General features: G+C 42.0%; 1 protein-coding gene across 2 annotated transcripts in view; it reads right to left on the reverse strand.

The window, feature by feature from the left end:
- Positions 1-27,050, reverse strand: part of SLC29A4 (solute carrier family 29 member 4) — an 82,589-nt gene that overhangs the window by 47,327 nt on the left and 8,212 nt on the right. For both annotated transcript variants that reach the window (XM_089689975.1, XM_089689974.1), the window contains exon 2: positions 8,615-8,801. In XM_089689975.1, coding sequence (XP_089546101.1) covers positions 8,615-8,780 — 166 coding nt within the window. In that variant the 5' untranslated portion in view covers positions 8,781-8,801. The remainder of the gene's footprint in view (positions 1-8,614; positions 8,802-27,050) is intronic.

Genomic DNA, 27,050 nt, shown 5'->3' on the forward strand with positions numbered 1-27,050 from the left:
GTGTTCCTGTGCGATTCATGTGTGGGCATGGTGTGAACTGGCCCTAAGTGTTTTAAATCCTACATACAAAAATAAACACACTTAAGTTCATTTAAAAATCTTTTTGAAGGCATTTTAAAATTGTGATGTTTGTGTGGAAAAGTAAAGTCCTGCCTTCTTAAAACATGCATGCCTTCCCACCTCGGCAAAAGGACTTGTAGTTCTCAGTGGAACACGAGTGTAACAATCGCCATACTCGTAGCCCTTTGACACTTGCTCCTGCTCTCCAACTGAAGCTGGAGGAAGAGTCTGCAGGAGCCGGACAATGAACACACAATCCACTGATAGCAGGAGAAATACTTTGTAGGCTCCTATGCAAAAAACATTATAATATAAAAATATAAAAAATTATAATTGCACATTTATTTCCTGCAAATATATGCAGTTATTATTTTATTTGTAAAAAGCTGAACTTAGTACTTATAGCTGAATTCAAGGTATACAGCTAATATATACATAAAACTATATACTTATGGTAGCTGTTTATATGCCAAAGGATTTGTATTTCTGTCCATCCAGTCCTGGGATTTACACAGCTCTGCCGTGCAGCACAGTCCTGTCTGGCAGGGGAGGGGGCCTGATCTTTTCTGTTGCAGTATCACTTTCATTTACAGCTCTTCTCTCCACGCCTTCTGGAGAGTGAAAGGAGAAGAACACTGATTAACTCATCTCTCGCTCTACTCTCCTTCCTTCTTCAGCATGCCCCTTCCACTGCAACGCACATAATTGGCTCCTTGTACTGCTTCTCCACCTCCCGCTTAGAGCTTTACTGTATAGTTGATTCCAAGATTCTGATACCAAGTCAAATTCAGGTACTTACACTCCTTGCATTTATAAATACATTTAAGTATGTACAGCGCTGAGTGAACTATTGGCGCTTTATAAATACTGTATAATAATAATAATAATAATAATAAGTATACCTAAATAATTTTTTTTTTACGTTTTAGATAGAGTAAGGAGGAGTTAGAACACATGTCAGATCTTATTGCATCTGTTAGGAAGATTCATCCTCTCTACTTGTCCTGTTTACCGTTATTACGGAGAGTGAAAGTGAAGGAAAATCTAAAGTTTTAGGTTTTCACCAGAACAGGAATAGAGGGGAACTCTTCTAATGGGGACACTAGTTCTCATGACCCTAGCAACAACCAGGGTCACCCTCACTTTGGATGGATTTCCTCCCACTTCCTGTTTTGGATATGGGACAGGAAATGAAGGAAAATCTCCCCAATAAGACACAAATTGCAAAAAAAAAAAAAAATAGACATCCATTATTCTACCCAAAATAGGTTTGCCTTCAGATCTAGTTTAAAGGACAACAATACCCACATAAATTGCAGTATATTGCAGCCTACAGTCCTTGCAATGATGGCTGCCTTAGTTTCTTTTTTTGAGAAGCTAATAACATTTTCAGCAAATGCAGAAAATAAATGCTGGTCTTGCCACAAATGCCATATTTTTGTAATTTTATGTGAGCTTTTTTCTTCCTAGCTATCTTCTGCAAAATACCAATTGCCCTGACCTTTAGAAGAGCAGTCTAGGGTGACAACCATGGCTCTTTCCATAGAACAGAGGAGTGATGTAGCCACACAGGGACAAGAAGTATGTTATTTCCAGTATTACCAGGGGCAAATAAAGCAAAAGAAACTTGAAAAAAACATGAATACAGCCACCACACTGAGGACTACTAAACTGCAACATATCCAAATTTTGGTGTTGGGTTTCGATACACTTTAGGGGTGTTTTACAGAATACAGGGCAGTCTTAGCCTGTGTCTGTTGTATCCTTAGATTGTACATCCCTTGAGGTTTAGGGTCAGATGTGAATGTACAATATATATGTAAAGCGCTGCGTAAATTGACTGCGCTGTATAAGTACCTGTAATAAATAAATTAAAAAATAAAAAAATATCTGAATGGAGTTCAGCTTGAAAGGATTCAATCCTCATTTGAGGATAATGAGTGGAATAATCCATATTGTACACTGAAGCCAGCTCTGCACCCAAAACAGCATGATTGTAGCTGAAACAAAGACCTGTTGTCCATCGTCGATGCAAGATATAGAAATCAGCGCTCAGGAAGAATTAAACAGGGAAACACATTTTTGCCTGAGCTATAATCAACAGTTTGGGATGCAAATCTGACTACAGTTACAGGAATAATCTGCATGTCTATGTAACAGGAGTCTACTAACCTGTAAGTGACAACTGATATTTCCTGTTAATATTGTAACTGGGATATGAGTGCTAGCAGGGTTGAGGGTTTTGGAATATGCAGTTCAGTTTTGGGCACCAATTTACAAAAAGAACATTGGGGAACTGGAGAAAGTACAGAGAAGGGCAACCAAACTGATAAGAGGCATGGAGGAGCTCAGCTATGAGGAAAGATTAGTGGAACATCAGTGTTTCATATAGTGAACTCGGTGTAGAGCTATTCACCCTGAGGTGATCACAGAGGACAAGGGGGCACTCTTTATGTCTAGAGGAAAAGAAATGTAATCTCCAAACATGGAAAGGTTTCTTCACAGTGAGAGCTGTGAAAGTGTGGAATAGACTCCCTTAAGAGTTGGTTCTGGCCAGCTCAGTGGATTGCTTCAAAAAAGGCCTGGATTGTTTCTTAGATACACAAAATATAACTGGATACTAACATTTATAGGTAAAGTTGATCCAGGGAATATCTGATTGCCTCTCGGGGGATCAGGAAGGAATTGTTTTACCTGCAGGAGCAAATTGGATCATGCTGTGCTGGGTTTTTTTTGCCTTCCTCTGGATAAACTGTGAGTATAGGAATATAACTTTTTTTTTATGGTTGAACTGGATGGACTTTTATCTTTTTTTCAGCCAGACTAACTATGTAACTATGTCTATGACCAATATCCAATAATGGCAATGCTTTACAGCTTTATGGTTCTGGTACCCTTTGAATATCAAATATTTTATTTTAAATAATTTATTTTACATTATCAACTTAATTGACAGAAATCCATTTTCTGCTTAACATGACAACAGATACTTATAAGTATCTGTGTACGTGTATTGTGTATTTATTCAATTATTCAGCTTTAAAGCGATTCTAAAGGTTAATTTTTTTGGGGAAAATAACAAACATGTCTATACTTACCTGCAGTGTGTGTGCAGTGGTTTTGCACAGAGCAGCCTGGATACTCCTTTTCTCGGGTCCACCGCAGGCTCTCCTGGCTCCTTCCTCCTGTTTGGTGCCCCCACAGCAAGCAGCTTTATATGGGGGTACCCGCTTATCTGTGTGTCCACCCTCTCTCTCTCCTCATTGGCTGACTGGCTGTTATTGACAGCAGCGGGAGCCCACAGCCAATGAAGAGGCAGCGACCTGGGACAGCCAAGGCTGTTGTGCACATCGCTGGATCTTGATGGGGCTCAGGTAAGTATTGAGGGGGCTGGGGCACTGCTGCACACAGAAGGTTTTATACCTTCATGCATAGAATGCATGAAGGTAAAAAAAACCTTCAGCCTTTACAACCATTTTAACAAATTTGAAGCATACGAAATCAGTCATATTATACCTTTTTTGCTATCTCTGTCAGTCATTCAACTTGGAACAAATCAAAGCAGCTTTCAACTATGTTTCCAGTAGGAGGAAACCAAATAACCCAAACGACTTTTACTACTTCAGTTAAAAGCTCAGATGTAATGAACTAAGTCAGAGGCGGACTGACAACTCATGGGGCCCCCGGGCAATAGGGGATCATGGGGCCCCTGTGTCCTTGCCAAAACTCAAAAAAGCCTATGAAAAAAGGTACCAGGGGCATCTGATGGGGCCCCCTACTGACCCCGGGCCCTCGGGCAGTGCCTGAGTTTTCAAATGTCCGCCCCTGAACTAAGTTTAACATAAAGGAAAAAGAAGGTTATACACAATAGTTAGTGGGTAGTAAGACTTTATTCCAATGTAAAGATAACTGGGCTAACCTGCTTCAAAGGGATTGATTTACTAAAGCCTCGGACAAACGCTGAGACTATCGGACAAATGATCGCTGATTTTTTTTCTTTTTTTGCATGCTAGTCTCATATCGAAAATGAAGAGGTTACTAAAGTTACGAAAATTCTTGTAAGACAAAATACAACTTGATGAAGTGATGTAATGTATTGTAATGTATTCTTTAGTTTCTGAGCATGCGCAGTCTTGGTCACTTGATTTTTTTTATGGACGAATATCATGTTGATTAAACGAAAATCGTTTGTTCTGTTATCGTACGAGAAACATTTTCGTGCTTGTTCCCTTGGATATGAATTGTTGTGATCGGCTCTCCAAAGCTGTGTATTAATGATCAGATTATCAGACGATCGCTACGGCTGTATTTTTTTGTCCAATTTTCTCATTGTGTGTACTAGGCTTAAAGACTGTTCACTTCATGAGGGAAGTTGCTCTTTGCATGGGAATTTTCCCCAGAGCTTAGTGAATGTGGGGAAATTACACTATGAAAAGAATAGCCAATCATGTGCAAGGAAAATAAAAAAAAAATAACGCACGTTTTGCCAGAACATGATTTGATGATGGAAGTTTATAGAGTTAGTTTCACTACATTCACTAAACTCTGGGGAAAATTCCCATGCAACGTGCAACTTCCTTTGCAAAGTGAATAGTCTATTTGTGTTTAGAAAATCAACGCCAATGTCCTATAAAACTACTGTTATGGAAAAAAACACAGATCCCACTGTGGCCACCATTATAGAATAGCTAGGAACATACTTCTGCCGTGCTTGTGATTTTTTACCCAATCACTACACACCCAACTGTAATGTTAAGTTGCAGAATGAATACCTTTCTGACATTACTTCTCTTTTTTCTAATAGACTTTGCAAGGTAGTAAGTGTTTATATAGGCCTTATAAAATTATTGCGCATAAGAGGAGAAGTTGATTGCAAAAGTTGAGAAGTAAAATTTCAATGTTTTCCAAACTTGAAAAAAAATATGTAAGAAATGAGTAAAAGCAGCTTGCACCTTCTGTCTTGCTGGTTTTGAAATAAAGTAGAAGTAGACAGTGTCCAGCTCAGAGTGGCACGATAATAATTGTTGATAATACTACATTATATGGAATTTAAATTCTGGAAGGAACGATTATTCAGAAAGAGTGATTTCGAAGCAAGAATGCACGAGCTGGGAATACATTTGAGCAAGTTTAGAGGGTGAGAGTAGGAATTACAGATATCACATGTGGAAGGACACGTGGTGGAATTTTTGCATGCTTTGAGCACTTTTTGTGAGTGTATTTTAGTTTTATTTATATGGTATGGCATAGGTAATGCACTGTGCGCTCTCTACGTGATATTGTTTGAGGTTTAAGGAAGAAGAGGGGGATGTCACTTTAATAAGAATTAAAAAAATTTAAAGAATCCTGAAGAATTGTAAAGACACTGAAGGATACACATTGATGGAGTTGATTTGACTGGACGCTGGGAAATATTTTGTTTTGGACTTCCTGGGAAGAGGTCTTGGCGACCAAGGGTTGGGTGATATATATTGCACGGTGTGGTTTGGGTTGGATTATATTGTATAGTGTCCAGTGGATGTAAAGTGGATAGAATTATATGGATAATGATGAAGGACTAATGACCAGGTGAGGTGTAAAAGAGAAAAAATATTTTACATTAACAAGCATTTGTTTGATACTAGAAAAATCTATAAAGTTGTTAAACCCAGAACCCTGTATTCACTACATCTGGTCTCCCACAGTACACAGAACATGGAAATGCAATTATTTTAGTAAATATAAACTGCTAAATACCTTTTCTCATTCAAGAGTATATAGCAGTCATGTGACTTCTATTATTGTCCAGCTAAGCACTGGTTCATCTTGTGGAAGGAATTTTCATTCTTCTCTAACTGTCCTATGAGGCTGCATGACCCCTGGCCCTCTGCCTGGAGAGTGCTGATTGGCCCTGTGCTACTCACATGCACCCCCCCAAAAAAACCCTCTCTAGCAATGCACACCAAACTGAGCATGTGCAGTGTCACCTAGGACTGTCTACTATCAGCAGATGGATTGAGGACTGTGGAACAAGGGGAGGATCAGAGAAGACAGGATCAAACAGCCCTTTTCACAATGTGGAGGATTAACCCCTTAGGTTCCACAGTGAGTATAACAAGAATGCTTTACTTCATGTATAGACTTATTTTACTGTTGTGTGTTTAGTAACACTTTAATGTAAATATGTGGAGTGGTCTTGTAGAAAAACTGGTCTTGTAGAAAAACTGAAGACATATAATTGTGGGGCAATCTTTATACAAGCATGAAGTATTAACAAAAAATGTATAGTGTCATTTCAGAAGTGTATAATTGTTACCTTTATCTTTTTTTCACCAGCTGCTACTTTTGATGACAAAAAAATGGGTTTTGATGGATGAGTGGAACACAGTAGTAGCTTATGCTTACTGATCACATTCCTTCTAAAATAGCACACATTTCTGTCATTATTTCTGTTTCCTAGCCCTGCAAATGGTGTCTCCAGTTTGTTACTTATTTGCAGTCACTGCTACAAAGTTCTGTCATGAATGAAGGAAAATAATGTGCAGAATTTGGCATGTGAAGGCTACAAATGTATATCACACATTTCAGGCAGGAAGGGATTACAATTTCTTTTATCATTTAATTCATATGTGGGTTTTCAAGGTCTAAGTTCAGCAAATGTAATGAAGAAATATCTATAAAATGAATTTAATATGGAATGTATGAGGAAAAAAGATTAGTCACATTATTATTATATTTAGTTTGTAGTGTATCAGCATCCTGAATTATTAAAGTGGTTCTAAACCTGAAGGTTTTTTTTTACCATAATGCATTTAGTGTGCAGCCCCACCCTCCCATACTTACCTGAGTCTGATCTTGATTCACCAATGTGCATGAGAGCAGCGTCTCTCTCGACTATCTCTCTCCTCATTGAACAGATAAACAGCAGAGGAAGCCAATGGCTCCTACTGCTGTCAATCACAGCCAGTGAGGAGGGAGCCGGGGGGATGTCGGGGCTGAGATGTACTCTGTGTGTCAATGGGTACACAGAGCTGGCTCAGGAATGAGCACGCACAAGTGCCTCCATAGCAAGTAGCTTGCTATGGGGGCATTTGGCAGGGGGGAGGTGTGGGGCTGCTCTGTACAAAACCATTGCACAGCGAAGGCAAGTATAACATGTTTGATATTAAAAAAAAATGCAAAGCTTTACATTCACTTTCAGTACATGTATATGTGATATGTTTGTTTAACACAAGTTACACCACTCAGCATAACTGATAAATGGACACACAGCAGACAATATGCATCTGAGCAGACATACAGTATGTTCATATAAGAACTGCTTCACTCCCCACTCTATGGGAATGCTGTCAGTAAATTCTATCAGAAAAATCTCAAACTTATGTCAAAATCAAGCTGCATTTTCCCATCAACACAGGCACAAACACTGTCCAAAGACCTGCACAATTATACAATGCAGGAATAAAAGTTAAGCAAGTTTCTGTCTTAGTATTGGCCATGCAAAATGAGCAGCATGTGACCAGGATCGTTTGCATGTCAAGATATATTTACACAGCTCCAACTGTCCCTTATTTGCAGGCACTATCCCTCTTTTGAGACCAAATTCCTCTGTCTCTCATGCAGTCCTTTTGTTTGGTCCAATGTGTACATCTTTATACAGAATTAACTATGAACTATTTTACTACCCAAACTATTATCCTGCACTAAACGTTTTATCCAACCTCTATATTACTGCATTTGTTATTTTGAGAAGCCAACATAAAGGAAAAATAGAGCTCTTGTGTGGTTTAGCCAGTTATTTTCTGCATATTAGATCTGTGTGGTCCATGCACCTGCAGCCATGGCAGGGACGTGTCCTTTTCCTTTTCCGTCATACCATGTTCTAAAAGGTGATCCTCTTTATCTTTTCAGAAACGTTGTGAGGTATATAATTAAACAGGCATTCAAGATCAAGAACATTTCCCTTTGCCCTTGTCACAAGCCTGAGCAGTGGCAGATCTTCATAGTAGAATGGGAAAGGGCAGCAACCCTCATCCAACCCATATCTAGAAAGCCTCATAACTCCAAAGAGAAGATGTCACAAGTATGGGCAGCACAATGGCTAAATGGTTAGCACTTCCGCCTGGCAGTACTAGGGTTGTTGGTTCAAATCCCAACCACCTGCCTGGAGTTTGTATGTTCTCTCTGTGTGGGTTTCCTCTGGGTACTCCGGTTTCCTCTCACACTCCAAAGACATGCTGTTAGGTGAATTGGATCCTGTCTAAATTGGCCCTAGTATGTGTATGTATGAATGTGAGTTAGGGACCTTAGATTGTACACCCCTTGAGGGTTAGGGACTGATGTGAATGTACAATATATATATATGTAAAAGCGCTGCGTAAATTGACAGTGCTATATAAGTACCTGAAATACATAAATAAATATTATGACCATCCCTCTTCAAATCCATACATATCATGAACACACAGGTCAATTACAAAAGCATCTAATCTTTTTTACTGATTGTGCTAAATTACAATAATAAAATGAATATATTAAAATGTCATTGTGTGATATAAGAGGCATCTAACTATACCTGGCTCCATTAAGGTAAGAACTCCCTGTGTTTGGCTGTTTCCGGTTGTCTGCAGTTCTTCTTCTTCGAGCTGATAACTGTCAAAGCTAAAGCTCATAACAACATTGCCCTCTGGAGTCAGGGCAGGACTAAGTTCTTTATAGCGATCTCTTGTAGCTGGCTGCATTATTTTCTTTGTAACCTTAACCTGCGATACACAAAACAAAAAGAGGAAGACTGTGATTGATGAAACTGAACATACACACTAGAAGAATACTATTAACAAGTGTTCTTGTTATTTATCTATTACCAACACCCACCCTATAAACAAATGGTAAGACCTCATCTGGAATGCACAGTTTAGTTTTGGAAACCAATTCACAAATAGGATATTGGGGAGCTGGAGAAAGAGCAGAGAAGGGCAACTAAACTAATAAGAGGCATGGAGGAGCTCAGCTATGAGGAAAGATTATCTGAACTGAATTTAATCCCTCTTGAGAAAAGGCATTTAAGGTGGGATATAATCATCGTATACAGTATATAGTGTAGATAGGTGCATGGTCCACACAGTGAACTTGGTGTAGAGTTATTCACTTTAAAGGATAAGTTCACCTTTTGGGAACATATTACATGTAGGTGTGAAAAGAGGATGTCAGGATCTGAACAGTGAAAGAAAACCAAGACTGGACTGCAGCTTCTCTACGCCTGGGCTACCACAACCTTCTCTCTGTGGTGACAGCTACTACGCCAGAAATGGGGGTGGGGGCAGGGGGATTAACAACACTTACCAGCAATAAGGGGGAGGGTCTAACAATACTTACCAGCAATAAAGGGGGGAGGGGGAGGGTCTAACAATACTTACCAGCAATGAAGGGGGGAGGGGGAGAGTCTAATAACACTAACCAGCAATGAGGGGGGAGGGGGAGGGTCTAACAATAATTACCAGCAATGATGGGGGGAGGGGAGGCTCTGATAACACTAACCAGCAATGAGGGGGGGGGGGGGGGGCTCTAATAACAATAACCAGCAATGAGGGGGGGAGGCTCTAATAACAATAACCAGCAATGAGGGGGGGAGGGGAGGCTCTGATAACACTAACCAGCAATGAAGGGGGGAGGGGAGGCTCTATTAACACTAACCAGCAATGAGGGGGGGGGGGAGGGGAGGCTCTAATAACAATAACCAGCAATGAGGGGAGGAGGGGAGGCTCTAATAACAATAACCAGCAATGAGGGGGGAAGGGGAGGCTCTAATAACAATAACCAGCAATGAGGGGGGAGGGGAGGCTCTAATAACACTAACCAGCAATGGGGGGGGGGGGGGGAAGCTCAAATAACAATAACCAGCAATGAGGGGGGGGAGGGGAAGCTCTAATAACACTAACCAGCAATGAGGGGGGAGGGGAGGCTCTAATAACAATAACCAGCAATGGGGGGGGAGGGGAAGCTCTAATAACACTAACCAGCAATGAGGGGGGGAGGGGAGGCTCTAATAACACTAACCAGCAAATGGGGGGGGGGGGAGGCTCCAATAACACTAACCAGCAATGGGGGGGGGGAGGGGAGGCTCTAATAACACTAACCAGCAATGAGGGGGGGAGGGGAGGCTCTATTAACACTAACCAGCAATGAGGGGGGGAGGGGAGGCTCTAATAACACTAACCAGCAATGGGGGGGGGGGGGAGGGGAGGCTCTAATAACACTAACCAGCAATGGGGGGGGGAGGGGAGGCTCTAATAACACTAACCAGCAATGAGGGGGGGAGGGGAGGCTCTATTAACACTAACCAGCAATGAGGGGGGGAGGGGAGGCTCTAATAACACTAACCAGCAATGAGGGGGGGAGGGGAGGCTCTAATAACACTAACCAGCAATGAGGGGGGGAGGGGAGGCTCTAATAACACTAACCAGCAATGAGGGGGGGAGGGGAGGCTCTAATAACACTAACCAGCAATGAGGGGGGGAGGGGAGGCTCTAATAACACTAACCAGCAATGGGGGTGGGAAAGAACTAATGCAAAAGGAGGGAAGGGGGTTAACAACACTGTCCAGCAATGTAGGGGAGGTTCACTGACTAGCATTACAGAATGGGGGGTTAGGGGGTTAGGTCTTATGCACACCGGGTGTTTTTACAGCTGCTGTTTTGAGCGTCAGACTTTTTTTCCTACCTCTAAACTCCCTTGCATGTTATCCCATGTGTTCATACACACATAGCCTTTTAGCAGCTTTTTCTGTCAGGAGAGTTTAGTGGCAGAAGAAAACCTCTCGGCCAGTGCGTTCTGGAGCAGCATTTTGGCAGAAAAAACACTGACAGCTCTTAAACTCTACTAAACCTTTGAAGCAAAGGCCTTAACACCAGTGAATAGCTGATTGATAAAAGGTGGGCCGGGAAGCCGGCCGCTGCGGTATTAACAACAGATGAGTCAGCAGCTGTCAGTGGGTTTCCCCGCTGACAGCTGATTGTAGGAAAAAAGCCATTGCCAGCAAAAAAAAATGTGGAAAAAAAAGTGTGGTGGTTACCCCCAATCCTTACCAGGCCCTTTGGGTCAGTATGGATTTTAAGGGAAACCCTACCCAAACCCCCCAAAAAAACAGAGTGGGGTGCCCACCAAATCCACCAGGCCACATGCCTTCAACATGGGGAGGAGCTTTGTGGCAGAGGGGACTCCTCCCCCAAAGCACCTTGAAGGACCTCTTCCCCACAACGCTGGCTGGTGATTGTGGGGGTCTGTGGGTGGGGGGCTTATCAGAATCTGAAAGCCCCCTTTAAGAAGGGGGCCCCCAGATTCCCCCCCTTCCATGTGAATGACTATGGGGTACATTGTACCCCTAATCATTGACCAAAAAAAGGTGTAGTGTAAAAAAAGACAGTAGGCAGTTTTTGACAAGTCTTTATTAAAAAAAAAAAATGTCCCTCAGTGTAGATCCATCGTCAATCACAACATCCGCCACCACCACTGACCCGAAAAAAGAAAAAACATAAATCTCCAGTCTCGAGGAGAGCTCTCGCCATCTGACAGTGCTTAAATAATTAAAGGGCGGGGGCCATCTGAAAATGTCACCGAGTGATCCCGCCCCCTCATGACATTATCAATTGAGGCATGCTGGGCCAGTGATTGACAATGGATCTACACCAGGGGATGCTTTTTTTTTTTTTTTAATAAAGAACTTATCAAAATCTTGTGTTGTGTTTTTATTTACTTTTTCACTTTTTTGGTGAATGAGTAAGGGTACTATATACCCCATATGTATTCACATGGGGGAGGAGTGAGATCTGGGGGCCCCCTTGTTAAAGGGGGCTTCCAGATTTTGATAAGCTCCCCCTGCCTGGGTTGTGGGGAAGAGGCCCTTGTCCTCATCCACATTAAATCACCCCCCCATGTTGAGGGCTGTAGCCTGGTACGATTCGAGGGGAGCGCTTTTTCGTCCCCCCCCCCTTTCCTGACCTGCGAGGCTACATTCTTGGATAAGGGTCTGGTATGGATTTTGCAGGGGACTCCACTGCGTTTTTTCCCATTTTCTTTTATTGCCGGCAATGTTTTTTTTAACATTCAACTGTCAACAGGGAACCCCCGCTGAAGGCTGATGGCTCATTTGTTGTTAATGGCAGCTCTTCACTGGTTGTTAATGATGGCGGCCGCCCCACACCATAACATTCTTAATGCTGAAGCTACTAAACGTAGCGTACACACTAGGCTAAACGCTGTAAAAATCGCTATAACATAATTTTTTGTCCATCATTTCTAAAGCAGTGTTTAGCTTTTCTAGTGTGCATGAAGCCTTAATAGAATAAATCAGAATTACAAGGTGGGGGAGTGTTAATGGCACTGACCAGCAATGCAAGGTGGTGACAATATTGGTGGTACGGGAGTTAACAACACTAATCAGCAATACAATGCTGGGGAGAAAGGGTTAACAGCACTGACCAGCAATAAAAGATGGGTTAACAGTACTGCCATTGAACAATCATGAAGGGGAGGGGTTAACAGTACTGCCACTGACAGCAGTGCTGGGGGTTATTATTGCAGCCACTGACACTATTGCTTGGGGCTATTATTACACCTACCGACTGTGGTGCCAATTCACTAAAAGAAAAATACTGTGAGAGTTCTGCCATTCTGCCGCAAAAAAAACTTGTGTTATTTACCTCAAAAGCATGCAATGTTTAATGAATGCAGTAAATATTGATGTTTTGCATAAATATTTTATTCAGCACTTAAATTGAGTTATTTTTTACTTGGTTTTACTGCATTTTTTTTCACAGGCTAACACTGCACCAGAATTATTGTGAAACTATGAAAACATTCTAAGGCGAAGGCTGGCCATAGATGGATTCCCTCATCCACAGAAGCAAGGTGGATGGAGAAATCCTCCCCACTGAGACATTGTATTCTGACTGTGGGACTCCTCCACTGTCAGAATATACTGATCAGTGGCTGTAGCCGGCTGATCGAGAAACGTTCTTCAACATTTGAGAGTTGAGTGGGAACGGTCCCTGCTGAACTGGGCAAATTTTAATACACCTATGGCTAGCATAAGTTTAGACTTTTGTCAAACTGCCACACCTCTGAAAAGCGGTCTGCTTTGGTCTGGTGTGGATTACTTTTCAGAGGCATTTGACAGGCAGTGCGGAGGTGATGTGACACTTCCTCACCACCTCTTTTAACAGAAAAACATTTATTGAATTTATACAGGAGAAAATACAGACAATACAGCATGCCAAGTACAGGGAAATACTAGACACATCAAAGAGAAGAGCAGATAAGTATACTCCATTGAGATAGTAGTCATTGAAGGAGGCACGTTCAGCATACAATAAAGCAAAACATAAACAAATTCCTGAGTGATTGATCACAATATTACAATGGACATCTCATCTCGATCAGTCACAAATTAAATAATCTCTTTCCAACAAAGCAAGATTTATATAGAAAAGTATAGAAAAACAAACAGTTTAATATAGTGGCTCGCTTCTAAGTCATCACCTTTTTCCAGCAATAGCACCAGGGGGTCTAATCCTAACTGCAAGTCGTACACTTCATTAAGGACCTCCACCACAACTCCCAAAACGGTGACAAGCCCACACCATATGGAGGAACGTATTCACAGAGGCACCACGACATGCACACAAGGGGTTAGTAATTGGATAGTTACTTGCCAGTTGTTGTTGAGTGTTATAAGCTCTATGAAGAAATTGAAGTCAGACAAATCTATCTCTAGCTGAGATGTATGTATATGTAACATTTTTTTTACGCAGTCCCTTCAGTTGTCTTAAGTGAGGTCAGGCAAGTTGTGTCCATTTCTGTTGGTGTGCTCTAACTTGGTGGCAAAGGCTAGAAAAACAAAGGTATACAGCTGCAAGAAAAAGTATGTGAACCCCTTGGGATTACGTGGAGTTTTGCATGAATTGGGCATAAAATGTGCTCTGAACGTCATCTAAGTCACAACAATAGAAGAACACAGTCTGCTGAACATAATACTACACAAACATTAGATGTTGCCATGGTTTAATTACACATAACATGTAAATATTCACAGTGCAGGGAGGAAAAAGTATGTGAGGCCCTAGCTTAATGACTTCTCCCAGAGCTAATTGGAGCCAGGAGTGAGCCAACCTTGACTCCAATCAGTGTGATGATATTGGATGTGTTGCTGACAGCTGTCCTGCCCATAAAAAATACAAAAAGTTAATTCAAAGAAAAGTGTTCCGTGCTAAAATAATGTCATTAAAGCAGAGTTTTTGTGTTTATTAAAAGTCAGCAGTTACAAAAACTGTAGCTGCTGACTTTTAATAAACACACGCTTACCTGCCCCAGGGTCCAGCAATGTGCTCACTCGAGCCATCCCTTCTCTCCATGATGCCGGCATCTCAGCTGTGGGCACCAGACTGTGACAGTTTGCGGCTTCACAGCAAGATGCCCACTGCACATGCACGAGTCATGCTGTGCATCCTGATTGGTCAGGCGGTCTTCTGGAACCTGTGAAGGTTCCCAGGAGACTGCGTGAGGAATGAGGGGGCCAAACTTCCAGCTCACTTCACCGCAGCAAAGTGAGCTGGAAATGGAAGTGGGTACCTGTCAAAACCAGGTATCTGCTCCCCCCCCAAAAAGGTGCCAAATATGGCAGTGGAGGGGGGAGGATGCAAACAAGCAGAGCTTCCACTTTTGGGTGAAACTCTGCTTTAAAGTACTCCATGACACACTCCAGCTGTGCTCCTGACTGTTTCATTACAAAAAGTGCATTTCCCCCACACTCTCTTTATTCCATCTTGAGCCACCATTAATTTCTCCACAGTGCCTCCACCTTTTCACTATTATTATTATTATTGTATTATTATACAGGATTTATATAGTGCCGACAGTTTACACAGCGCTTTACAATATAAAGATTAAAAGTACAATTAAAATACAGTTCAATACAAACGGAATAGGAGGGCACTAGCAAAAACCCACACGTTCTTGATCCACTTTACCTAAAAAGTGGACCAATCAGAGCTTTACCACCACAGAGAGATTTCCCGCTGTTTCCCATTATTCCGCTATTTTCTGATGTCACATGCCACTTTCACCACTTAACCCCACGCATCATTTGCCTTCCTCTGGATCAACTGTGGGTATAGGATTATAACTTTTTTTTTTTTTTAATGGTTGAACTGGATGAACTTTTGTCTTTTTTCAGCCAGACAAACTATGTAACTAACATCTTGCCATCATGAGAACCGGCCACAGTGGAGATAAACTGCTCACATGCTATGAGCGGTTTATCATCTCTTTAGCCGGCACCTCCTGCCACTGGTTCCCTGCAGACAGACTGAGAAAGAGCTGGGTTATGTGACAGCTGTATATTGATTAGGAAAAAAGGTACTTAGATGTTTGTTTTTTTAATTAAAATAATTACAGTGTTATCATCCACATACAGAAAGAGAAGGGATAGTGTAAATTAACCACGTTCCCAGTGCCCTATAGCAGATATACTGCTACAGGGTGGCAGGGGTGCGCAAAATCACGTACAGGTGTACCTTGGTTTACGAACGCCTCAGCTAACGGAATTTTCGGTTTACGAATGAAAATCCATTGAAAATAATGCCTCGGTTTATGAATTTTTTTTGCAATAGGAAGTGTTTGTCGGTGCCAATTCTGAAATGCAATTGCCAGCTTTTTTTTTCCTTCACTATAGCTCACAGAATTAGCTGTCACTTTCCCTGGAGCTAAAGGATACTTTGTTTCTTTTATCTCGGGAAACAAACTAAAAGGAAACATTGTTTCTTTTAACTTGGGGAAATAAACTATATGGACATTTTCTTTCTTTTAGATGGGGGGAAGGTGACAGCTGATTCTCTGAGCTATAATGAAGAAAAAAAAATACATTTAAAAACCGGCACCGACCTATAGTGACAGCGACTTTTTAAAAACTTTTTTCTGACCTCCAGGACGTATTCATTGGTTTTCAATGCATTCCTATGGGAAACCGTGTTTCAGTTTACAAATTGTTTGCAATATGAAACTTCTTGGAGAATGCATTAAATTCATAAACACCTGTGTATATATATATATATATATATGTGTGTTTTTGCATTTATGGGTAGCTATTTGTGGCCTCGGCTGTCAATCACTGGGTTCCGAGAAGCATTACCGACAGAGGGAGAGAACTGTATTATTACATACAATACAGTTCTCTCCCCTGTCAGCTCCTGCACACTGCTTTCCATGGCTGTGCATAGCAGAGTCATGCAAAGTAGTGTGCTTACAGTGGAAAGCACTAACATAGCCCACAGTAAAAGAGCACGCAGTTAACCCTTTGATCACCCCACATGTTAAACCCTTCCTGCCCAATACCATTAGTACCATGTCAGTGCTTTTTTTTAATTTTTTTTTATTTAAATCTTTTGTTAAACATTTTTTTTCCATTACAAAAGCACAGCAAAATGTCAGTTACATCCACAGTACAAAACTTCCCCTAAATTTTTCAATCCCACCTTCCTGCTGCCCCCCCCCCCCAAACCTCCTAATGATTAACCCGGTCCATATAGCTCTTCCCTTCTCTTTCCAACTTTCCATTCTATACCTGTGTTCTTTCTCCTCAATCCTCACTCCAACTCTTCCTTTTTTCTTACTATACTTTCTTTCCCTCCAACCTTTCTTTTCCCTTCTCCTATACCTGGTACTGCCTTGCCAAACATTCCCTTTATTCTCCTACTTCCAATCAGATCCCTGGACCTCCCACTGCTTCCGTATATTTTCCAGATGCCAGAAGTCAGACCATCTTCCCCAGTCCTTTCTAAATTTACCCATATTACCTTCATCTATATGGTATAACTCCTCCATCCTATTTATATATTCCACTCTGTCTAACCAGTCCCTCATTGTTGTGGGCTCCTGTAGCTGCCAAACATTTGTAATAAGCCATTTAGCCACACTGATTAGGTGGTATAATACACTGTTTTTATATTGCTTCACTTGTGCTTCTGTCCTATAAAACAAACACACCCCCGGAACCTTCTATATACCTGTCCCCAAAATCTCTAGTATGTACTGGATTACACCTTCCCAAAACCCCTGTATTTTTGGACAATCCCACCACATATGTGCCATTGTTCCCTTAGATCCACATTCCCTCCAACATAACGGTGAGACTTCTACTCGGTTATGTACAACGCTCAGAGCCAAATACCACTTTGTTAAACATTTATAATTTGTTTCAAGCGTGTTCATGTTAATCGACCCGTGAGTTAATGTAAACATTTTATTTTTCTGTGATTCATTCATTTTTGTTCCCAGTTTCCTTTCCCATTTCTCTAGGAACAGTGGAGGACCTGCCCCCCCCCAATTCAACAAGAATCTTATATTTCCCAGAAGTAACATGCTTTAGCGCCATACTGGAGACCAGGGTATTTTCAAAAGGGAGCATGTCTTCAATCATCCTCAGTGGTTGGGGCAACTTCGCACCAAAGTGTCTTAACTGACAACATCTCAATTCATCTAAAGACACAAATAACTCTTTTTTACTGTCAGGGCAGGAGCTGTGGAATGGACAGGCAGGCCTAATGGCAGAGTCACGCACCGACTGACGACAACCACCACCCACAGACCGGAGTCCCTCAGGGCGCGGAGTCTAAGCCCCAGGCTGCCCTTCACCAGGGCCCCTGATGGTGGGGATGGACTTGACGCAGCCAGGGACCAGGTCGTGGCCCCCGAGAAACCCCAGCTGCGGTAATGGCCACCGCCAATGGCGTATAGCTGATAGGAACCAGATAACAACGATAGCGTAGTCGGACAGGCCGGGTCGATAACAGTGGGACAGACAGTACAGAACGGTAGACAAGAATACACAGGTCACAAGCCGGGTTCAGCAACGGGAGGTCAGATAAAGGGATAAGGCTGAGAATAGTCTAGATCGGGTGTCGGCAACCCGCGGCTCCAGAGCCGCATGCGGCTTTTTTTCACCTTTGCTGCGGCTCCGGAGCACACTGCCCACCAGGTGACAGGCAATAGGGTTGCCGTAGCTCAGTGGTCGGCAAGCCGCGGCTCTTTTAACCTCCCTGGCGGTTTTCCCGAGTGTAGCTCGTGGTAGAATTTCTATACCACGAGCTACACTCAGGCTTACCATGCGGCGCTGCTCTGGCGGTCCCTGCAGCACTTACCTTGTCCTTCGTTCCCGCGATGTGTCCCCTGCAGCGTCCCCGGCCATCTCCTCCGGCCGATGCCGGCATCCGGCTTCCGTGTTCCGGTCCCGTGACGTCGGGACGTACGGGCGCCGCCGGCGGCGGGAAATTTAAAAAATTTTAAAAATGTCTTTTTTTTTTTTTTCAATAGTAAAACATTGCTGTTTCATCCCATTTCACATACATATTGTCCCTACTGCTTTGTCCTGCGCCCTGCCTGCATTTTGTCTGTTCTTTCTGCCTGGAAACTTAGAAAAGTCCATGGCGTCCAAAAAGCGTCCCTTTAGGTCAAAAGCGGTTTTAGACCGGCTAGAGAACAGCGATAGTAAATCAGAACCACTTGCAGAATTGAGTGATAATGATTGGTGGGGAAATTTTCCTAAAAATTACAGCCTACAATAAAAAACTATTTCCATGCGAAAAAATGGTACCGCTTTCAGCACAAAAAATCGGAAGGAATCATACCGCCAGGGAGGTTAATGCAGCTCTTCTGTGTGCCGGGCGCCCGCTCCCCTCCCTCCTCTCGGGCGGCCGCCCCAAAAGTCAGGACTCTGCAGCTAGCCTAGCAATGGGCAAACTACGGCCCGGCGGACCTTATAATCCGGCCCGCGGAGCGTGGCAAACATTGGCTGTCAGGATGTAGGCGGGGCAGCGTGACGAACTCCTCTCCTCTCACAGTCCGCCCTGAAGACCAGAACTGCGCGGGAACACGGCGAGAGGAACGCGCGGAGTACAGGTAAGTGAATTGACACAATATGGGAATGAATTACTATAGGGGGGATGAATTACTATAGGGGGGATGAATTACTATAGGAGGGATGAATTACTATGGGGGATGAATTACTATGGGGCATGAATTACTATATGGGGGATGTATTTTCAGTTTTAAAAATGTGGCTCTCAAAATAAATTTTAATCGTGGTTTTGGCGAGATTTGGCTCAGTTGAAAAAAAAGGTTGCCCACCACTGACCTAAGGCTATGATTGTGATTATGATGATACACTGTGGCCCTGATTAACCCTTTGCTTACTGGGCCCTTAAACCCCCTTCATGACCAGAGCGCTTTTTGCAATATATGCAGTGTCGGATTTGTTTTAAATGTTGCAATGGTTTTGCGGCTCCCAGTCTTTTTTTCCCTCTCGGAAACGGGTCCAAGTGGCTCTTTATGTCTTAAAGGTTGCAGACCCCTGGTCTAGATAAAGCCGAGTCAGTTTCCAGGAGAGCCACGAGAGTAGAATAAGAGCTGCAACAACACTATCAGACAGGACACGAATGCAAAGAGCACGTGCAGACAGCAGGCTTAAATGTGCTCAACCACACCCCTCTGGGGGATGGACCGCAGAGGCCTGAAAGCATAAAAGGCTCCCACCATGCTTTGCAGAAACCCAAGATGGATGCCAGCACATGGAGCAGCATAACCTCTGGGAAAAGGTAGGACCTTGACATTTACTCTTTAAGTCTTGAAAAGTGCACAACTTCCCTTTAACTACTATATCCCCCAAACATGCATCTACATCTTTAAACCATTTCCCAGAAACGTTGTCCTTCCCCGGCGAGAAAAAATCAGTACCCACCAGAGGAATCAACAGCGAATTATAATTCCAATCCATTTGCTTATGCATTCTATCCCATACTCTTAATACCTTCTGTGTCAATGTACTACTAGTCTCATCCATAGAGCGAAACTTTCGTGGTATCCAGATAATCCTCTCTAATTGTGTATTACTTAACATACCTTCTATTTTAACCAAACTCTTCCCCTGTGAATTATATGTCCAATCTACAATTCATGACAGCATCATGTGTAATAGTTCTTAACCCCTTGACGCCGACGTCACACAAATATGCGGCCTCACGGAACTTGGATTTTTTCTGTGTGGCCACATATTTGCGTACCTGTCTTTGTGCTGGGAGTGTGCCGCATTGTGCGCTCCCAGCACAAAGACCACGGTGGCACTGAGAGTCCCGGGTCCCATTCTAACAATCAGGATCCGGGACTCCCGATTCCGGGTCACATGATCGCTGTGGTAGCCTCTGATTGGCTATCACAGTGATCAGTCACTGAGCAGCCCGACCCCCTTGTTTTTTTTCTCTCTCTATGAATGGAGAAGAGAGATACATTGTATCTCTCTAACTCCTGGCATAGAGAGAAAAAAAAAGTTTGTAAAAAAAAAAAAAGGTTAAATAAATGTTAAAAAATAAAGAAAAAATACCTAGATCAAGGTTTGATCTAGTTCAGTGCCAGGGTTATTGTTTGGGTCAAGATCAGGGTCAAAGGTCAAGATCAAAAGGTCAGGGTCAAAGGTCAGGATTTAAAAAAAAATTGGTATCAGTGTCAGTTAGTGTCAATCTCAGTGTCAGTGTGTTTTAGGTTAAAAAAAAAAAAAAAGACAAAAACAAAATGTGCACTGTTGTTTCTGGGCTGTACTATGGGTACAAACAACAAATAACATACACATATATGGTATCGCTGCGATCGTTAAGAGCTGGAAAATTTATTTTGGGTTGTTCTTTGGTGGTAGGTTATGGTAGTAACAAGAACACACAGCTAAATAAAGATAAAATTAGTTTTTACTATTTTGGGCCAGTTTTCCTTTGATAATAAACAAAAAACCATTACCATTTACCACCAAATGAAAGCCCAATTTGTCCTGAAAAAATGCAGTATAATTCACATGGATGTACAAAGTAGTTGTGATGATATGTATAGTTTTATTAACATATGTCAACGTTGCAAAATTGTGCTTAGGCATTTAGATTTGTTTTACCCTTAGGCGTGAAGGGGTTAATACTGGGCAGGTTTAATCCCCCTTTCTCTTTTTTATTACACAGAACTTCATACCTAATTCTCGGTTTCGTATTAGCCCTTATATATTTAAGTATTCGTTTTTATATTATATTATCCCAAAGAAGGATCCTGGGATATGGACTGGGAGCATGTGAAATTTATTTAAGATTTTTGGGACTATCACCATCTTAACCAGATTTATACGTCCGATCCAGGAGACCCTTTCCCTAGAAAGTCTTCTCAGTTCATCCTTTATTTAATTCATTAAAGGAATATAATTTGCCGTTATATATTATTTATAGAAGGAGTCAACTTTACATCTAAGTAACCTAATTCCTTCTCCCTCCATGAAAATAGGAAGTCTTTTTGCAAAGTCTGCATCACCTTCTTTGAAGCGCTGATGTTCAAGATCTCTGATTTTGAGGGATTTATTTTCAAATTTGAAAGCTCTCCGTACCCTTTTAGTAATCACAATAGGTTAGGCAGAGTTAACCCAGGGCTCACAATATAAAAAAACATATCAGCATATGCCGCTACCTTATGCTCTATCTCACCTACCTTAATTCCTCTTATATCTACACTCTTTCTTAACTTTGCCAGCAAAGGTTCCAGGGATATTACAAATAATAACAGGGATAAGGGACATCCCTGCCTTGTACCATTGTACATCTTAAAGGACATTGAAAAGGACCCATTTACCTTCACCTCGGCAGACGGGCCATTATAAAGCTCCTTTATCCAACCCATCATCCTAGTCCCTATTCTAGGGTATTTATCATAAACCCCCAATCTACCCTGTCAAAAGCTTTCTCAGTATTGATTGACAATAAAATTATTGGTAACTTTTCTCTCTTTGCCTTCTGTAAAATAAGCAGTATTCTCAAACCATTATCCCTCCCTTCCCTTCCCGGGACAAAACCCACCTGATCCGAATGTTTCCATTCCGGCATCAACTCTTTTAACCTCGTAGCTAGCACCTTCGCAATTAGTTTTGTATCTGTATTTAGTAGTGATATAGGTCTATAGCTAGCGCATTGTGAACTGTCCTTTCCTTCTTTTAGGAAGATCGCTATATACGCTTGCAGCAATTCTGCTCTTATTCCCATTCCCTCTCCTAAGGCGTTCATATATACAGTTAGGTCCATATATATTTGGACACAGGCACAATTTTAGTTTTTTTTTCAGGTATTTACCAAAACATATTCAAGCTATAGTTATATATTGGATATGGGCTGAATGTGCACACTCAGGTTTAATTTGAGGGTATGTACATCCAAATTGGAGGAAGGGTTTAGTAATTACAGCAATTAAGAGCAGCCATCCCCCCTTTTTCAAGGGATCAAAAGTAATTGGACAGTTGAATCAAAAGCTTATTCCTGGCCAGGTGTGGGCTACTCCTTCCTTATTTCTTCATCAATTAAGCAGGTAAAAGGTCTGGAGTTGATTCTAAGTGTGGTATTTGCATTGCTGTGAACCTACATCATGCGTTCAAAGGAGCAGTCCATGCAAGTGAATCAAGCCACTGTAAGGCTTCAAAAACAAAACAAATCCATAAGAGAGATAACAGCAACATTAGGAGTGGCCAAATAAACAGTTTGGTATATTCTGAGGAAAGAAGAATGCACTGGTGAGCTCAGCAACATAAAAAGGCATGGATGTCCATGGAAGACAACAGTGGTGGATAATCGCAGGATCCTCTCTATGGTAAAGAAAAACCCATTCACAACATCCAGACAAGTGAAGGACACTCTCCAGGAGGTGGGCGTATCATTGTCAAAGTCTACAATCAAGAGAAGACTTCACAAGAGCAAATACAGAGGGTTCACCACAAGGTGCAAACCATTCATAAGCCTGAAGAATAGAAAAGCCAAATTAGACTTTGCCAAAAAAAACATCTAAAAAAACAGATCAGTTCTGGAAAAGCATTCTTTGGATGGATGAAACTAAGATTAACCTGTACCAAAATGACGGGAAGAAAAAAGTGTGGAGAAGGCTTGGAACAGCTCATGATCCAAAGCACACAAAGTTATCTGTAAAACATGGTGGAGGCAGTGTGATGGCATGGGCATGCATGGCTTCCAGTGGCACTGGGTCATTGGTGTTTATTGATGATGTGACAGAAGAGAGAAGCAGCCGGATGAATTCTGCAGTGTTCAGCCAAATGCAGCAAAGTTGATTGGTGCTTCACACTACAGATGAACAATGATCCAAAACTCACTGCAAAAGGAAGGAGAAGAAGTGGAATATTCTGCAATGGCCGAGTCAATTGCCTGATCTCAACCCAATTGAGCATGCATTTCACTTGCTAAAGGCAGAACTAAAGGTAGAAAAACCCACAAACAAAGAACAACTGAAGACAGCTGCAGTTAGAACCTGGCAAAGCATCAGAAAGGAGGAAACCCAGTCTTTGGTAACGTCCATGGGTTCCAGACTTCAGTCAGTCATTGCCAGTAAAGGATTTTATTGATGATTATATTCAATTGTCCAATTACATTTGGTCCCTTAATAAAAAGGGATGGCTACTCCTAAAAAGAGCTGTAATTCCTAAACCATTCCTCCAACCTGGATGTACATACCCTCAAATTAAACCCGAGAGTGTGCACTTTCAGCCCATATCCATGATATAACTATAGCTTGAATATGTTTTGGTAAATACCTGAAAATATCGAACATTGTGCCTGTGTCCAAATATATATGGACCTAACTGTATATACAAAATTTATGGACCAATAAGTCTCCGAATCTCTTATAATAACCCACCGTATACCCATCGGGTCCTGGACTTTTCCCTTCTGCCATATTCTTCAGGGCCATATTAATTTCCTCTTGGGAGATCGCTTGTTCTAACGATACTCATTTTTCTTTTGATATTTTTGGGAGGTCTGCTGCCTTTAAAAATTCCTGTCCTTTCCCCCTTTTTTTCTTCCTCTGAAACTTTCGGGTACCTAGCTTTTACGTCATACAGCCTACTAGAACATTATTGGAACGTATCAGCAATATCAGTGGTAGAGTATACCAGTTCTCCTTTTTCATCTTTAATTTTTTCAATATAATTCTTTGATTTCTTCTCAAGTTTTTTCATCAAATGTTTTCCTGGCTTATTTCCCCACTGATATCTTTCCTTTGAAACCCTATTGAAGATCTTCCTTGATTCCTGTTCCAGTAGGTATTTTAACTCTTCTGTTTTAAGAATAGTCTGTGAATGAACCTCTGTATCCTGTCTCTTTTTATGTGCCTGTTCTAACCTATGTAACTCCTCCGTCACCTCCTTTGTGTTTCTCTCCTGATTTTTTTTTTTCAGTTCCTGTGGCTATCAGGATTCCCCTCACATATGCCTTCTGTGCTTCCCAAATAATGGCTATAGAGACTTCCTCAGTTTAATTCATTAGAAAACATTGCTCTATTTCTTCCCTTAACCTCCTCTCTACTTAAGGGTCCTGTATAAGCATCTAATTCAATCTCCACATTGTCCATTTATTCCCTTCTCCTCCTATCGTTATTCTTGCCATGACAGGAGCATGATCTGATGTAACCAATACAGTTCTCTCCCCTGTCAGCTCGTGCACAATGCTTTGCATGGCCGTGCATAGCAGAGCCATGCAAAGTAGTGTGCTTACAGTGGAAAGCACTAACATAGCCCACAGTAAAACAGCACACAGTCAACCCTTTGATAGCCCCTCATGTTAATGCCTTCCTGCCCAGTGCCATTAGTACAGTGTCAGTGCTTTTTATTAGCACTGATCACTGTACTGGTGTCACTGGTGATGTCAGTGACACCAAGTCAGCTCCCCCCAGTGTCAGCAGTCCCGATGTAAGTCGCTGATTGCCGCCATTACTAGTAAAAATAAAAAATTAAAAACAAATTCCCAGTAAATATACCACCACTTTTTAACACTATAACTTTCAAGTAAACCAATTAATTTACACATATTAGGATTTTTTTTTAGAAAAGAAATGTAGCAGAATACATTTTGCCCTAAATGTATGAAAAAATTTGATTTTTTAAATTTTTTTACTGGACATATTTAATAGCAAAAAGACAAAAATATTTTTTTTTCTCAAAATTGTCGGTCTTTTTTTTTTTATAGAGCAAAAAATAAAAACGCAAAGGTGATAAAATACCACCGATAGAAAGTTCAATTCGTGGGAAACATGTAATTTGGATGCAGCATTGCATGTCTGCACAATTGTCAATTAAAGGGACGCAGTGCCGTAACATAAAAAAGCCTGGTCAGCAAGGGGGGTAAATCCTCTGGAGGGCAAGTGGTTAAGCGGTGTGTTTTTATTATCACTTTAAGGCTGCATACATGTATTTTTTGTATATAACTAACAGATAAGTAGTTCAGTGAATATACTTCAGATGCATTAGGCAGCTGTGAGCTGGCACCCTACAAGCAGTAGAAGCCTGGGGGGGGCTGTGCCTGAGAAGAGCACGCTGGATTTATACAGAAAGGGGGACACGGAGGGTGCAGTGTAGTGACCCCGTCAGGACCTCAGTGAGTGGAGGGGAATGTGCAGAATATACTGTATATCTGTCTTCACCGCTGACAGTAATTGTGTGAGCAAACCCAGAGCTGACTTGCCTGCAGGGACAGGGAAAGCTGGACCATTCATTGCCACATCACAGGCCAAAACCAGGAGAAGTAAATTATAGCCAGAGGGTGATCAGATAAAATGAAAGCCAGATGGAGGCATGGACGCATGGGACAAACAGCAAACCCCTCCGATATGAAAATGTACTGTGTCTGGGCTCTAAAACAAGATGTTCAAAGCAGATGAGTACACTCGAGGCAGAAACAGTTTTCTTGGATGAAGATCTCTACATTTACTGTGCTTTCCGAAATTGAAAGTATTTTTGAAACTTAAAACAGTAACTATGGGCAAATTAAACATTTACATATATGATACGATCTGTCAACAGCATTAACACAAGACTCCCCAGTAATATATTTACATTTTAATCCTGCCAGAGGATCCATTATTAGTCCACTTCCCTAACCAGGGTGACAACACTGTTCATTCTGCAGTGAAATTGTTCAGTAGTGCTGTCCCCAAGGGCGGACTGACAACTCATGGGGCCCCCAGGCAACAGGGGATCATGGGGCCCCTATGTCCTTGCCCACACTTAAAAAAGCCTATAAAAAAGGTACCAGGGGCATTTCATGGGGCCCTCTACTGACCCCGGGCCCTCGGGCAGTGCCCGAGTGCTCGAATGGTCAGTCTGCCCCTGGCTGTCCCCCACATGCCGCTTCTCCTGACCTCTCCATCAAGATCAATGACCTGTTCCCCCATGCTAGGGTGATAGGTGTAATCCTGGACTCTGAGTTCTCCTTTCAGCCCCACATCCAATCACTGTGCAAAGCTTGCTGCCTCGACTCTAACATACAATATACCCCTTCCTAACTGATGACACCACAAAGCTTATAATTCATTCCCTTGTCATCTCTCACCTCAACTACAGCAACATCCACCTAATTGGATCACCTTTACATAGGCTATTTCCCCTTCAGTCCTTCATATATGCTGCTGCCAGACTCCTCCACCCCACCAACTGTTCAGTGTTTGCTACCCATCTCTGCTAATCCCTTCAATGGCTGCCACTCACTCAACAAATTCAATTCAAAATACTAACGATAATTTACAAAGCGATTCATAACTCAGCCCCCAGCTAAAGCACTAACCTAGTCTCAAAATACCAACCGAATTGTTTTCCTTGTTCCTCCCAAGACCTCCTGCTCTCTAGCTCCCTTGTTACCTCCTCCTTTCATGCTTGCCTCCAGGACTTTTCCTGAGCCTCTCCCATTCTATGGAACTCCCTAACCCATTTGCCCAGCTATCTCCTACTCTGTCCACTTTTAGGTGATCCCTCAAAACCCTTCTTACAGAGAAGCCTATCCCACCTCCACCTAACACTTGTATTTCCACTTTCTCCATCAGCTCAACCCCCACAGTTATTACCTTTTGTATCACTTAATCCTTTTTGATTGTAAGCTCTAACGAGCACGGCCCTA

Source organism: Staurois parvus, unplaced genomic scaffold (genome assembly GCF_062004578.1).
Source record: "Staurois parvus isolate SC_StPar_1 unplaced genomic scaffold, SC_StPar_1.0 ptg000506l, whole genome shotgun sequence".
Classification (NCBI taxonomy): Eukaryota; Metazoa; Chordata; class Amphibia; order Anura; family Ranidae; genus Staurois; species Staurois parvus.